General features: G+C 41.2%; 1 protein-coding gene and 1 pseudogene across 1 annotated transcript in view; both read left to right on the forward strand.

The window, feature by feature from the left end:
- Positions 1-7,948, forward strand: part of RYK (receptor like tyrosine kinase) — a 101,150-nt gene extending 93,202 nt beyond the window's left edge. Inside the window, exons 15-16 of the mRNA XM_024746222.1 lie at positions 5,298-5,434; positions 6,816-7,948. Coding sequence (XP_024601990.1) covers positions 5,298-5,434; positions 6,816-6,927 — 249 coding nt within the window. The 3' untranslated portion in view covers positions 6,928-7,948. The remainder of the gene's footprint in view (positions 1-5,297; positions 5,435-6,815) is intronic.
- A 135-nt stretch (positions 7,949-8,083) lies between these two features.
- On the forward strand, positions 8,084-14,713 carry LOC112400466 (tropomyosin alpha-3 chain pseudogene; annotated as a pseudogene).
- The last annotated feature ends 440 nt before the right edge of the window (positions 14,714-15,153 follow it).

Below are 15,153 nucleotides of genomic sequence, written 5' to 3' on the forward strand. Positions count from 1 at the left end.
AAAAATACATAAAAACTGTCTTCTGTCTTTGCTGTCTGACCACCACTGCTAGCACATCTAAGACTAGTTCCTAAGTTTGCAGGATCTTAGGACCCAGCTAGGACTCAAAAATATTGAGTTCCAGGCCTCAGAATTACTAGGATGGGGCTAAGGAATCTGTAATTTTAACAAACACTCCAGGTGATTTTTCTTATTACTCAAACTTGGAAAGCACTTGTCCCACATTAAGTTAATTCCACTTTGGTCATATGTGAGACTTCCATATATGAGAAAGGGATGTTAGGTTTCCAGTGTTAACAGAAAGGCCTAGCCATAAAACACTTGATTATGCTTTTGCTATGGTCAGATGAGATCATTTAGAATTGAACAAAATTTTTTTCTCATCATATGTAATATATTGAGGTCAGCCTGAAGTAACAGAATGGAAATCTCTGAATAGTCCCAACATTAGTGAATATTACATCAAAGAGTAAAAAAGAATTATTATATACTTTTTTTTAAATAAATATATTTTAAAATTTTCATTCATTTATTTTTAGCTGCGTTGAGTCTTTCATTGCTGTGCACAGGCTTTCTCTAGTTGCGGCGAGTGGGGGGCTACTCTTGGTTGCGGTGCGTGGGCTTCTCATTGTGGTGTTCTCTTGCTGCAGAGCAGGGGGACTCTAGGTGCACAGGCTCAGTAGTTGTGGCGTGCAGGCTCTAGAGCACAGGCTCAGTAGTTGTGGTACACAGGCTTAGCTGCTCCACAGCATGTGGGATCTTCCCGGACCAGGGATCGAACCTGTGTCCCCTGCATTGGCAGGCGGATTGTTAACCACTGCACCACCAGGGTAGTCCCGAGTATTATATACTTTTTGACAAGTCACATCTGTATATGTTGTTAGTGAAGAAAAAATTTTGTATCCTATATATTAAGAAGCTATAAAATAACACAAGTTGGGAGAAGAGAAATAAGATGAATAGAAGAACACTGTTATTCTCTACATGTTCTTTAAATGGATGTAGCAAGAGCCTTTTATAAAAGTTGTATAAAACTCTGGAAAAAATAGGCTGACCTTCTCATTGCCCCCTTTCCAAAGACGTCAAACAAGAGGAAATTATAGAATAAGTCTGTCTAAATTTTAAATGGTTCAGTTATCAGAAGACTTTAGAGAGCAAGTTTTCCACAAATTATCCTTGTGCTGTTTGGTCTTGATTTTTTTTAGAGGGTTGGTGAGCCAACATGTAATTAATCACTTTTTTTGGTTGTTGGCTTGTAAGGAAATGAAACTGCAACTTTCCCTTTGGCTTTATTGTTCTTTTTTTGGTGTTTCTTAGTGCTGCACTATGTAACATAAGAAACTTAGATGGGTGCTTAGTGATAATGTGGATACAACAATGTGAAAGAAGTATTTTTTAAGTCATTTTATATATTTTGTACTGTTATGGTACCTGTGTACACTCCACGTCTCAGATACCACCAGCATTACTATGAAAGTCTTACAGTCAGAAGTTGTTAGAACATCCCTTGTCAGTGGATGGGGTTACTCACCAAGTGGCAGTATCCACTTCTTACCAGTTCTTATTGTTTCTTCCTCCAAAATCTAGTTTGGATTGATTATTCCTTCCCCGAAGCTGCTACCGCAATCAGTGAATAAGAACAGACCCATACCATCTTGTAAATAAGGGGTAGGAACACCCTTCCAACTAGCTTCACTTCTTTGGGCTCTGTTCCATCTGTGTAGTGAACTACCTTCCCTGTGGCAGTTGGACACTATTTTATTTATTTATTTTTTAAAAATTTTAATTTATTTATTTTTTTGGTGCTTTATAAATAAATAAAGATTTTATTTATTCCTCGTTGCGCACGCGGGCTTTCTCTAGTTGCGGCCAGCGGGGCTACTCTTTATTGAGGTGCGCGGGCTTCTCATTGCAGTGGCTTCTCTTGTTGCGGAGAACGGGCTCTAGGCAGGCGGGCTTCAGTAGTTGTGGCTCGCAGGCTCTAGAGCGCAGGCTCAGTAGTTGTGGCGCACGGGCTTAGTTGCTCCACGTCATGTGGGATCTTCCTGGACCAGGGCTCGAACCCGTGTCCCCTGCATTGGCAGGCGGATTCTTAACCTCTGCACCACTGGGGAAGCCCTGGACACTATTTTTAAAATTAAGCATTACAATGACTAATTACTGTCATTATTAAAAGTTCATATAAAGTTTAAAAACAAACACCTGTATGTTAGCAGGTACCTTCCTTTAACTTTTATTAATTTGAAATCGTTTTTCCATTTTTAAGCAGAACAGAAGATTCCCCTTAAACCAATAGGTTTAGGGAAATTCCTGTAGACTCTGTCTCTATGAAGATTTAAAAAATATACATCCATCTGCATCTGAGCCCTGTCTCTTCCCTCCTCCCAAAGTACAGACCTCAAGGATGGCCGTTGTTCTACCTTAATGGTAACAATTAATAAAAAAGATATTAAGTACCAAAAAGCTAAACGCTTTGGTTTTGGTATTTAGGATAATGCTGGCCTAAAAATGAGTCGAGAAGTGTTCCATCCTCCCCTGTTTTCTGAAAGAGTTTGTGTAGGATTGTACTGTGGTTTGAATTGTGTTCCCCCAAAAGATAGGTTGAAGTTCTAACCCCTATACCTCAGAATGTGACCTTCTTTGGAAACAGGGTCATTAGAGATATAATGTTAAGATGAAGTCATAATTAAGGTAGACCTTAATCCAATATGACTAATATCATTATAAGAAGAGACACTAGCATGCAAGGGGAGAATGTTGTGTGAAAACAGAGGCAGAGATTGAAGTACTACAGCTGCAAACCAAGGAACACCAAGGATTGCTGGCAAAGCCCAGAAGGTAGGATTAGGCAAGGAAGGATTCTCCCCTCTGGGTTTCAGAGTGAGTGTAGCCCTGCCAACACCCTGATTTTGGACTTCTAGCCTCCAGAGCTGTGAGGCAAATTCTGTTGTTTAAACAGTCACCTAGTTTGTGGTACTTTGTTATCGCAGCCCTAGGAAACTAACATTGTATTAGGAAACTAATATTGTATTTTTTTCTTTCAAGTTTGATAGAATTCATCCAGTGAAATTGGATGCAGAGTTTTCTTTGTGGAAAGATTTTAAATTATGAATTCGATTTCTCTAAGAAATATTGGGCTGTATAGATTTTCTGTTTGTTCTTGTATCTATTTTGGTAACATATATCAAGGAATTTGTTCATTTCATCTAAGTTTTGGAATTTATTGGCATAAAGTTGAGTTGCTTATAGTATTTTTTGATGTCTGTAGGATCTGTAATGATGTTTCCTCTTTTCTTCCTCATATTGGTTATTTGTGTCTTTTTATTTTCTTTCATCAGTCTGGCTTAGGGTTTCTCAACTGGGGGCAGTTTTGCACCCTCCCTCCTGGGGGTGTGGGGCATTTGGCAATATCTGGAGACATTTTCAGTTATTACAACTTGGGGCATCCAGTGGATGGAGGCCAGGGATGCTGCTGAACTAAACATCCTGCCATGCACAAGACAGCCTCTCACAACAGAGACTCATCCAGTCCACAGTGTCACTAGTGCTGAAGTTGGGAAACCTGTTCTAGGGCTTACAGTGTACACCTTCTACTTTTGAATATTATGCCACTTCATGTTTAATATAAGCAGCTTACAATACAGTATTTCCACTCATCCCCTTCCATCCTTTATGCTATTATGGGCATACATTTTACTTCCATTTATATTATAAACCCCACAGTGCATGGGATTTTGCTTTAAACAGTCTATTAAGGAAATTTTTAAATGAGGAAAAAATACCTAGTTGTTGTTCATATATTTTTAGCACTCTTCATTTTTTGTATAGATCCAAATTCCCATTGGTGTTTTTTCTTTCCACATGAAGAACTGCTCTAACGTGTCTTGAAGTGTAGGTCTGCCAGTGACATATTCTCTCAGCTTTTGTTTGAAAAACTGTATTTTGTCTTCATTTTTCAAGTACATTTTGGCTTAGTATAGAATTCTCCATTGACAGTTTTAAAAAATATTCTAAGATATCATTCCACTGTTTCCTTATTTGCCTAAATTATAATAAGAAATAAAACTATTGTTCACAAATATAAGGCTTTAAAAAATCTGTATAGTTTAGAATAGTATTTCATTATTATTGAACAAAATAACTTAAAATTTGATGCACTGTGCTTAGATTTTATAAACAGACATGTTCTTGTGTTTTTTTCCTCTTTTTCCCTTTCCTTTCCCCCCTCTTCACTTATAAAAAGTGTTTTTGGGGGCAGGTTATTTCTCTGTTTCCTCATCTGTAAAATTGGGCTACCAGTGATTCTCATAGGTTCGTTGTGAAAGTTAAAAGAGAAAAAGAAAGAAAAATGAAAACAAAATGTCTAGAACTTGAAGGTATTCATAAACATGATAGCATGGTACACAGGTATCTTCCTCATCCACCTTCAGCTCTCCTGACCTCAAGGCCCACACATGGCAGCAGATCAGTGGGAGCCCCCAGTCTGAGTCCTGTCCTGCCTCATGGCAGCAGCTTTGTGGAGACATATTCCTGCCGTCCACACACTGTCCAGAAGCCACAGGCAAACAGAGGAGCCCTGGCTGGACCATGACTGAGCACTGTTGCCACTGCTTATGATTTCTGCTCCTACCAATAGTTTACATGTTGATTTTAAATAAATCTCATATTTTACCCAAGCAAGGTTGGAAGATATTCTTTCAGTATACTTTCATCTGTTAATTTAAATTATCTGAATATAGTAAAAATCCATGACATTATATTTTACATGATTTGCATTTTCCACTTTCCAGCTGTTGCAGACTAGCTATGGTATTTAACACATTTACATATTAGGAAAATTTTAGACATAATTAACGGTTTTGGGTGGTGGGGCTTGTAATCAACAGTAAAAATAATTCTTTCCAATGGCTCTAATTACCTTAGAATATACAATAATGATATTCACATTAAAGGATGCATTCATTAAAATGTTCCTTTCTGTCCAACAAGAGAATCTAACTGGGTATGGTAGACGTCTTTTTATAAATAACATTTTGCTTTCATTAAGAGTTAATAGATCTGCTGGGACTTCCCTGGTGGTCCAGTGGTTAGGACTCCACGCTTCCAATGCAGGGGGTGCGGGTTCGATCCCTGGTCAGGGAACTAAGATCCCACATGCCACGCCTAAGATCCTACATGCCACACACACAAAAAAAGTTGATCAATCTGCTATTTTTGGTCCCTACCTGGCCACGGGCAGCAGCACTCTGACAGCTGTTTTAAATATCCCCTCATGGTGTTGCCGTTCTTCTTCTCAGTGGGCCTTTGGAGTGACGCTGTGGGAGCTCATGACTCTGGGCCAAACACCCTATGTGGACATCGACCCGTTTGAGATGGCCGCGTACCTGAAAGACGGTTACCGAATAGCCCAGCCGATCAACTGTCCTGATGAACTGTAAGTTTTTTCTGAGCTCGAAGACATGGATTTCACTCCATTTACGACGTTTGGATAAAAGAAAAAGAACAGGTGTCCATACTTGTACAGAGACTTCCCTTTTGAGAATAATGCCTCTTTGGACTTGAATTATACTCCTGTAGAGAAACTACAAAGTCAGCCAGACTCATTCATTCTTTTTAAGGCATTTGACATTAGGACTTTTTGCATCTCATATTTGTAGTGATTAATCTAATCCAAGAGACTTACGTACATAGTGAGAAAACACTGAACACTGTCAGTTTTCCTATGTAGAGTGAGGACCTACACAGCCTTAAGGACATCCTTAGTTATAAAGAGCCTTTCTCATTGCTGTTGTGCCTTGCCAGCTGGTGTGAACTGATATACGTATAAGGAAGATGTTCTGGTCTGGTGAGTGGGATAGTTCCTGTTTCCTGCTTTTATCACATAGCTAGTCTTTCCATATAATGGGATCGGAGTGGGCAGGAGGCTGTTCAGGGGTGATTGAGTCTCAGTTCCAGTATGCCCTGAAGGTTTTTTTTTTTTTTTTTTTCGGTATGCGGGCCTCTCACTGTTGTGGCCTCTCCCGTTGCGGAGCACAGGCTCAGCGGCCATGGCTCACGGGCCCAGCTGCTCCACGGCATGTGGGATCTTCCCGGACCGGGGCACAAACCCGTGTCCTCTGCATCGGCAGGTGGGCTCTCAACCACTGCGCCACCAGGGTAGCCCCCCTGAAGGTTTTTATACTGTGGCAAGGTGGCAGCTTTTGCACAGATTTTACTGTAGATCAAGGATTCTTACAGTTTAGTTAAAGGTTCCTCTTCTTCCAAGTTCTTTCTTTCAGAACTCAAATACAGTTGACCCTTGAACAATGTGGGTTTGAACTATGTGGGTCCACTTACGTGTGGATTTTTTTCAGTGATAAATACTACAGTACTACATGGTCCATGGTTGGTTGAATATGCGGATGAGGGGGAACTGGGGATACGGAGGGCTAAACTATAAGTTATGCGCAGATTTTTATGCAGAGAGTCGGTGCCCCTCACCCCTGTGTTGCTTAAGAGTCAACTGTACAAGTTAACACAGGTTATTATTTTGACTATGTTTTAGGTAGTTATATACAATCTCTATTTGCTGATATATTTTGACATGTTTCAGAATTGAAATCCACAGATCTCATCCAGATAATTCTGCCAGATTTATCTGGATTATTCATCCAGATAATATCTGCCAACAGATAGTAATATTGATTGATTTTTTTAATATATCGTCCTCTCCACGCCCACATTTAGATAGACAACATAACTGGTATCATATTGACCAAAAGGTTAGGAGTACCATATCATCACTAGCCAAATTTTCTGGTCTTGTCACTCTGCAGATTTGCCGTGATGGCTTGTTGCTGGGCCTTAGATCCGGAGGAGAGGCCCAAGTTCCAGCAGCTGGTCCAGTGTCTCACAGAGTTCCATGCAGCCCTGGGGGCCTACGTCTGACTCCTCTCACAGTCCTGCAGCGTCAGGAGGAAGGAGCCTGCCAGGGCTCACTTGCAGCCGGTCACGGATGCTGCATACGCCACGCAGCGCCGCAGAAGCACATTTGTCTTCCAGAGCACCGTGCCTTAGGAATGCTTTAGAATCGGAACTATCTAAGGCAGACTTAATGATGTCAAATATTTTCTAGATATCACTGTCATTAGGTTGAACTGAAAATGTTTTTGTAAATTTTTTGGCCAAAAATTTTTTTAAACATAGTTAACTTTGGACTAGGGGTACATTCTTACAAAATAAATAAACAGTTTTTAAAATTGTTTAAACACAGGTATTTGGAATAGCTACCTTAGTGCAACTGCTTTTTATTTTTTTTTACTTCATCAAGGTAATGTAGGTGATTCACCTTTAAAGTTTTTTGTTTGTTTGTTTTAATATTTATCACTAGTCTTGGGAATGGTTTGTCTTCAAGATGCAGTACTTTTTCTTAGGAAAAGAAAAACAGAAAAAGATGTTGGTTTGCCTTGTACAGGAAAAGGCAATATTGGAGGAGGAACACTGAAAGAGAAGCTAGAGGGGAAAAAAAGAGAAAAATACTTATTAGAAACAGAAACTGCCCTTCCATGGAGAATTGTTCTTTATTTTTTTAATGAAAAGGAGTTCTCCTTTCTTATTTTTGGGGAAGTAGGAGCTGAGTTCATTGAAACATCTTAATTTTGGCAGAACCTAGCATTTCTGTGAGCCAGAAGTGGGTTTGGGGCAGGTCAGTAGTGAACAGTGGCGATCTTATTTATTTTTACTCTCTGGAAAAGGAGATAACACAATTCCAGAAAGTGAAATCTTGTTTCTAAGGTTAGGAATTCCTTTTATTGCACCTAGAATAGTGCCATGCACAGAATGGGTGCTTGAGATGTTTTGAGTAAAAAAAATGTAAACAGGTAGATTTTGTACCTATCTTCAAGGCTGGCTTAAGTATAAAATGGTTTTTTAAAAACACCTGAGAAATTAAAGGATTTGTTTTATATTATGACAGTATTGAAAATATTGTTCATAATGAATGATTGGTTGTGTCTGGTAAGTCTTTGAACACACGACAGCTAGATAGCCCTGTTTCATTTCATGGGTGTCTCACTCAGACTCCCAAGCCCTAACACAAGTGCAGCTGACTCTGCTCAGCCTCCAGGTTCTAATAAAAAGTTGAGATTATTATTACAAGGAAGTATTACAGCACTGAAACTTTTCTCCAGAGCCGTTAAATTCAGGGTATGTATATATTTATACTTGGCTAGAGTTGGCCTAAGGCAGAGTTGAATGGACCTCTTAAATAGCTAGGCGTGCATGTGCCTGCCTCTGCTCCCATTCTCACAGGTACATAGGAGAGAATGCGTAGCAGTTGGAGGCTTTTGCTGTTCTTAAAGGAGCTTTATGAATCAGCAGCACATCTGGGAAAATAGCTCACATGATACGTGCTCTGTCATAAGCAGGCCAAGAGCATGATCTTTCTGTATGCCATTTATTAACACTGGTTCTTTGGTTTTATGAACTACTCAGCCCCCTAAGGGGCCAGCTTTTTCAAAGCTCTTTGAACTTTGTAAGTTACAGAAGTTTTGGTTGACAACCTGCAATCTTAGAAGGCATTCAGTCAACAAATATTTATTTATAGCGTTTATTATGTATTATTATGCACATGAAGTGAGTGCTTCCGCTCTAGCATCCCTTCCAACATTCAGTGCATTTTTTTAATGTGTTCAGGTTAGTGCATTTTTTATATATCACAGTTCTGTGCACAAGATCGGTTCAAAGAAAAAAGTGCTGTCATTGACTTCTGTCCCAAATTACCATGTAGTAAGAGGTGCTCTCAGTTTGCTTGGATGTGTGGTGCCTTTAACCATATCTCTGTTTGTAAGCTGTTTTATTTTTTGTATGTATATTTGTTTTAGAGGTGGTTTAAGACTTTAAATAGATTTTTCTTGCAGAACTACTTGGAGTCACTGACTTCAGTGAAAAGAGCAGTTACGAGATTTTCATGGCTGGGCTTTTTCCAGTGGTTTGTGAATATTACTGAATAGATTTTGTAGAAAATGCAATTTTTATAGTAAAGAAGCAAATTAGCAAAGCACTGATGTGGTATAAGCTGGCCCTAGTGACCAAGAGCTCTATTATATTCTCTCCTTTCTCGTAACACCCCCATTGTAAGAAAATTTTATTTATAGAAATAAGGAGGATTGGTTTATTCATTCATTATGTATTTATTGAGCGCCAACTGTATATCTGGCCTTCAAGGTATGCAGGGAACAAGACATGATGTTCCTCCCTTTCTAGGTCTCACATTCTGGTTAAAAGAAGCAGATAATGCACATAAGTAAGATTTTGGTAAGTGCTATAAAAAAAAAATACAGAGTGGTATCAGAGAATAACTTTACATGTCTTTAGTCAGGCTTCTCTGAGCAGGTGGCATTTGAGCTGAGATCTGAGTAACAAAAAGCCACCTATGAGAAGATCCAGGCAGAAGGGACATAATTGCAGAAGCATTAAAGCAGGAATGAGCTGGCCTCCAGTGTCAGCCCTTCCTGTTCATCCTCCAGCTGCTGCCACTGGAAGAAGAGAACAGAGGCCAATGTGGCTAGAATGTAGTTAGGAAAGAGGTCTGGGAGATGTAGGAACAGACATTGGAGCAGGGTTGGGGGTGGTTGTAAGCCATGGGACACATTTATATTCTAAGTACAGTGGGATTTCATTCAAGGAGTTTAAACAATTTTTTTTATTTAATTTTATTTTTTAACATCTTTATTGGAGTATAATTGCTTTACAATGGTGTGTTAGTTTCTTAGTTACAATGGTTAGTTCCTTAGTTACAATGGTGTGTTAGAATCAGTTATACATATACATATATCCCCATATCTCCTCCCTCTTGCGTCTCCCTCCCACCCTCCCTATCCCACCCCTCTAGGTGGACACAAAGCACCGAGCTGATCTCCTTGTGCTATGCGGCTGTCAAGGAGTTTTTAAATAAGGGAGTGACGTGATCTGATTTGCAGTTTACAGATTTTGCCAACATTTTTGTGAAGATTAGACTGTAGGGAGGCAAGGGTGGAGGCAATGAGACTATAAGAAACTGTTGCATAGTTTAGGAGAGAAAAGATAGTGGTTTTGGACTAATTAGAGTAGTGCAGGAGATTGGGAGGGGCAGATTGGACCTGGATCTATTGGATGTTGGAGGGTGGGGTGGAGAAGGAAAGAGAGTGATCAGGAATAACTAGTTGGTTTGGAGCTTGAACATATAGTCTGGCTGTATGGCCAAACTATATACTGAGATGGAAAAAAAAAAAAACTAAGAGGAACAGGATTTTGCTTTAGCAGGGGGAATTAGTAATTTGTTGTAAGCCATGTTCGAGATGCCAGTTGGTCATCTAAGTGGAGATTTTGAGTAGATAGATGAGAACCTGCAGCTCAGGGAGGAGGTCTCATTGAACATATAAATGTAGGAGTGTAAAATACAGACCATATTTAAAGCCATGATATTGGATGAACTTGCTTCGGGAGCCAGGGTAGATGGAGAGGAGGTCTTGGGACAGGGTCCCGGTAACTCCAACTTTTAATGATCTAGTGAAGGAAGAATAAATAACAGAAAAAGAGAAGAAACCACTACAGTTGGAAAAAGCAACAACAAAAAAACAGGAAAAAAGGAAAGAAAGTATTTCAAAGTGGAAGAAGAAGCCTGTATGGGATTTGGCATTATGCAATTATTGACAGAAGCAGTAGGGATTGGAGCAAGTGGAAGTGTAAATACTAGGTGGGACAGTGGAGACCCTACTTGAAAGTTTTGCTGTGAAGGGAAATGGAACAGAACTAGAGGAGATCAAAGAACTATTGGGGTGGGGGTTTGCGGGGGCAGGCACGGGACATGTTTGTTTTCCAGGAAATGTTTCACTGGTGATGGGAATGAGCGAGCAGAGGGAGAAAAATCCCTTTGGGTGTGGAATACTCTTCGTTCTTGTCATTTGATCTGCAAGCATGAAAGCCTCTCCACTCTAGCCACCAGCCTCTCGTTGTGGTAAAGGTTATGTTTTTATTGGGGGAAAATGCAAGGATGAAGGGAGGTGGTGCACAGAACTTTAAATGTTTCCATTATATGAAAACCTGCCTTTGTTGAGGTTGCTTCCTTAGGACCTGAGACCTGCCGTGGTCTTGCTTACCATCATCATCTTTTGGCCTCTTGCCCTGAAACTGCTGGACTGGCCTTGGTCTGTATCCCACCCAACCAGCCTCCGCCAGAGTAATGCTTCCTAAAACTGAGCTGTCCCTGCTCAGAACCGTTCAGCCCCTTCCCAGAGCCTGCAGAGTGGAGTTCAGAGCACCTAGGTGTACACAGCCTCCACTCATCTCTGCTGTGTCCCCTCCTGCTTCACCAGCTTACCACTTTCCTGCCTGAGCGTGGTGCTCTTTCATGTGTCCTTTCCTATGCCTGTGCCACACTCTACTCCAGACTGCCCAGTGCCCAAGAGACTCCCCTGACACCTCACCCCGCTCCTCCAGGCTCTGCCATAGTTGCTTTTCAGCCTTGTTCCCTGGGTTTACATTCTGACAAAGCTAAGATGGGGGCTTATTTTTACCACTTGGCTGTTTATATTTCTTGAGGATAGGAACTTGTGTTTCACTCAGGTTGAATCTCCACTGCCTACTTAGTGCTTGACACATTTTAGGGTTGAATATTTAGTGAATTGGTAAGTAAAAACACCTAAATTTGCACATGAGAGCAGTTAGGCTTTTAAAAAAATGGTAACTCTGTAAAACATCTCATTTAAAGTACTGTGTTCTATTATAATGTGATATTTATATTCAAATTTAAAGGGTTTAAGTTTTATGTAATATAAACCAATAAAGCATGAAATAAAAGGAGACAGAATGGTAGGGAAGACCATATCCCACCCCATTGCTGGCTTAAGCAACCCCCAGCCCCACCCCCAGCCACCTTTTCATTGATACTTCATTTTCCCTTCCTTTTCTTTGGTCGCAGAAACAATTAGCCTGATTGCAAATTCTGTTTCATACTTCTATAAGGTCAACTTTATTTGGAGTTGTACATGAAATAATCATCTCAAATGAAGTAATTCATGGACTTGAGTGGAAGATTCTTTTCCAGGTGTTACTCTCCCATGCCCTGCACCCCCACCCATACGATAAAAAGGTGGTGATATAATTTATGGGGCTAGAAAAGAAAAACATAAACAGTTGCTTGTTAATAATTTTTGTTTCTACGTTCATTTTTGCCCTTAATAGTTCAGAATAACATTGAACTTAATCCTCTGGGACACATGAACATCACGCGTAAGTGTACTGAGAACATACATTTTATATATAAGTAAACTGAAACTCTGGGCCTTTGTTTTTCTCTCAGAGTGCTGTTCTTTAAGGATTAAGGCTGACCAGGCCTAAAGGGTTTAATGGGAGATGTCTTCTAACCCTTCAAAGAACAGATGTTAGAAACGTATTTTTAAAAAAAATGGGGAATCGATTATAGTTTAAAGAATTCCTCTTTGAGCAAATAATAATATGCCATTGGCGGAGAAGCGACCGCAGCTCCGGGCAGAGGAGGCAGGAGCCCGAAGGCGAGCAGGGCCCGGGCGGCACCATGGCCGGGATCACCACCACCGAGGCGGTGAAGAGCAAGACCCCGCTTCTGCAGCAGCAGGCCAGGGACGCGGGGGAGAGGGCCGAGCGCCCCCTGCAGAAGTGGAGGAGAAAGGCGACCCGGGAACAGGCTGAGGCGGCCTCCTTGAACCATAGGGTCCAGCTGGTTGAAGAGCTGGACTGCGCTCAAGAGCGCCTCGCCGCTGCCCTGAAAATGCTGGAGGAAGCCGAGAAAGCTGGTTGTGACAGCGAGAGAGACATGAAGGTTACTGAAAACCGAGGCTTAAAAGAGGAAGAAAAAATGGAGCTCCAGGAAATCCAACTCAAAGAAGCTAAGCACATTGCAGAAGAGTATGAAGAGGTGGCTCTTAGGTTGGTGATTATTGAGGGAGACTTGGAAGGCAGAGGAGCGAGCTGAGCTGGCAGAGTCCCGTTGCCGAGAGACGGATGAGCAGGTCAGACTGATGGACCAGAAGCTGAAGTGTCTGAGTGCTGCTGAAGAAAAGTACTCTCAAGAAGAAGACATATGAGAAAGAGAGAAAGATTCTTACTGATAAACTCAAGGAGGCAGAGACCCGTGCTGAGTTTGCTGAGAGATCGGTAGCCAAGCTGGAAAAGACGGTGATTTGGAAGATGAACTGATATGCACCAAAGAGGAGCACCTCTGTACACAAAGGATGCTGGACCAGACTCTGCTTGACCTGGTTGAGATGCAGAGCACCCCAGTCCCGCCCTGCACTGCCCCTCCCTCTGACCCCGACCGCTGAGGCCAGCCTGCCTGAAGCTGACCTTTAAGCTGAGGGCTGAGCTTTAACTGGAAGGCTGCTTTCTCCTTTTGCCACGTCTCCCACCCCCACCCCTGTGTTCTTTTCGCCAAACTGTCTCTGCCTCTCCCCAGAGATTCCATTTGGGCTAGAGGCTGAGCACCTTTGGGAACAACGTTTAAGGGAACGGAGCACAATGCTAAGTGTCTTCAAAAGCATGCTGTGATGTATGCATTTTGTAATTACTTTTTTTGTTGATGTAGCAGCCATTTGTAAAACGTTCCAGATACTTCCATAGTTCTGAAGCAGCAGTCTAATCCCTTTCTCACTTTTGGAAGGTAACTTTTCAGCTTAATGCATATCGCCCTCTCCATAGAGGAGGGAAAAAGGTATGGGCCTGCCTTCCTGAGAGCCAAACAGCCCAGAGAAGGACTCCATTTTGGGAAGCCTCATTGCTCTGCAAAAAGTCCCCGCCAAACCAGAAAGATGATTCCAGAAGGAGTTAGCCAAAGCAAAACAAAAACAAAAAAACTCACTGTTCAGATTTTCAGCTTTACAGTATTTTGGGGCAACTTTTTTTTTTTTTTCCATCAGAAGTGACCAAACGAAATTAAGATGGTGAGACCTCTGAGACGAAATCCTTGTCCCAGCTCTACCCCTTTCCCCACCACCCACAGAATGGATCATGTGTCCCTTATTTTGTGGTGACCACTTATTTGCTCTCCCACCTCTTTGAAAGAAAGGAAAGAAAATTATGTTTTACCACTGATTTAGCCATATGAAACTCATCACCCTTTTCTGGGTCTGAAGCTGCTGCTGGGTCTGAAGTGCCATCTCATTGTACGTTGTGTCAGTGCTGGAGAAATCTTGAATAGCTTATGTACAAAAGTGTTTTTAAATTTTATATTATTTTGAAACTTTGCTTCTTTGGGGTTGGGGGGCACACTGGTCACCCCATCTGGCTATGAGAGCGCTCTACAGTCTGGGCTGGCAGTGTGCTGGTCTTTTAAAGTTTCTTTCCCTACCCGAGCCCCCCTTTTTGGTGAGGTTTCGGTGAGGTCAGTTAGGTGTGCATCCTTCAGCAAAATTGGCTTAAAATGTACTCTCCTTTGGTGTCGTCTCTTTGGGGGCCGACTGGGAGAAAGAAAAACCAATAGTGTAACTGTTTTGATACTGAACATTGATAAATGTCTTTTTGAAATAAAGAACCAGGCCCTCCAATAATAATAATAATAATATGCATTTGCTCGTATTTGGTTCATCAGTATTTTAAAACTAAAGCATTTTTTAGCGACTTGTTTTTAGAGAGGGGTATGCACTCCCTTGGGGGTATACAAAAATTGGGAAAAACATGTATAGTTTGAAAATAAAAACTATTTACCCTTTAAACAAAAAAATTGACGCTGACTCCATAGTGTCTGAATGTGACATTTGGAATCAACTTTTTGTGTCTTTCTGAGTCTACTTTTTTTTTCCTTTTCCTTCTTGGCTCCAAGAATCAGCCCAGGCTGATGTTAGATAGGCGTGCATCATTAGGGATAGCCTTTGGCTGCAAGCGATAGAAATACCACTATAATCACTTAATGAAATACAGGTTTCTCTCGCATTTCTCTCGCATAACAATTCCAGAGAGAGACAAACCAGGGCTCGTGCTGTGATCCCAGGATATCATCCATTACCTGCTACCTCCATTTTTGCTGCCCTGTCATCTTTAACATGTTTTTGTTCTAAGGGGACCCCCAGGGCCTAAACTTTTAGTAGGCAAGAAGATGAGAAAAAGATGAAAGGCAAAAGACACGAGTTACTTGAGTCTTTTTTGAGGAGACAACTTTCCCAT

Source organism: Neophocaena asiaeorientalis, unplaced genomic scaffold (assembly GCF_003031525.2).
Source record: "Neophocaena asiaeorientalis asiaeorientalis breed wild unplaced genomic scaffold, Neophocaena_asiaeorientalis_V1.1 scaffold437, whole genome shotgun sequence".
NCBI lineage: Eukaryota > Metazoa > Chordata > Mammalia > Artiodactyla > Phocoenidae > Neophocaena > Neophocaena asiaeorientalis.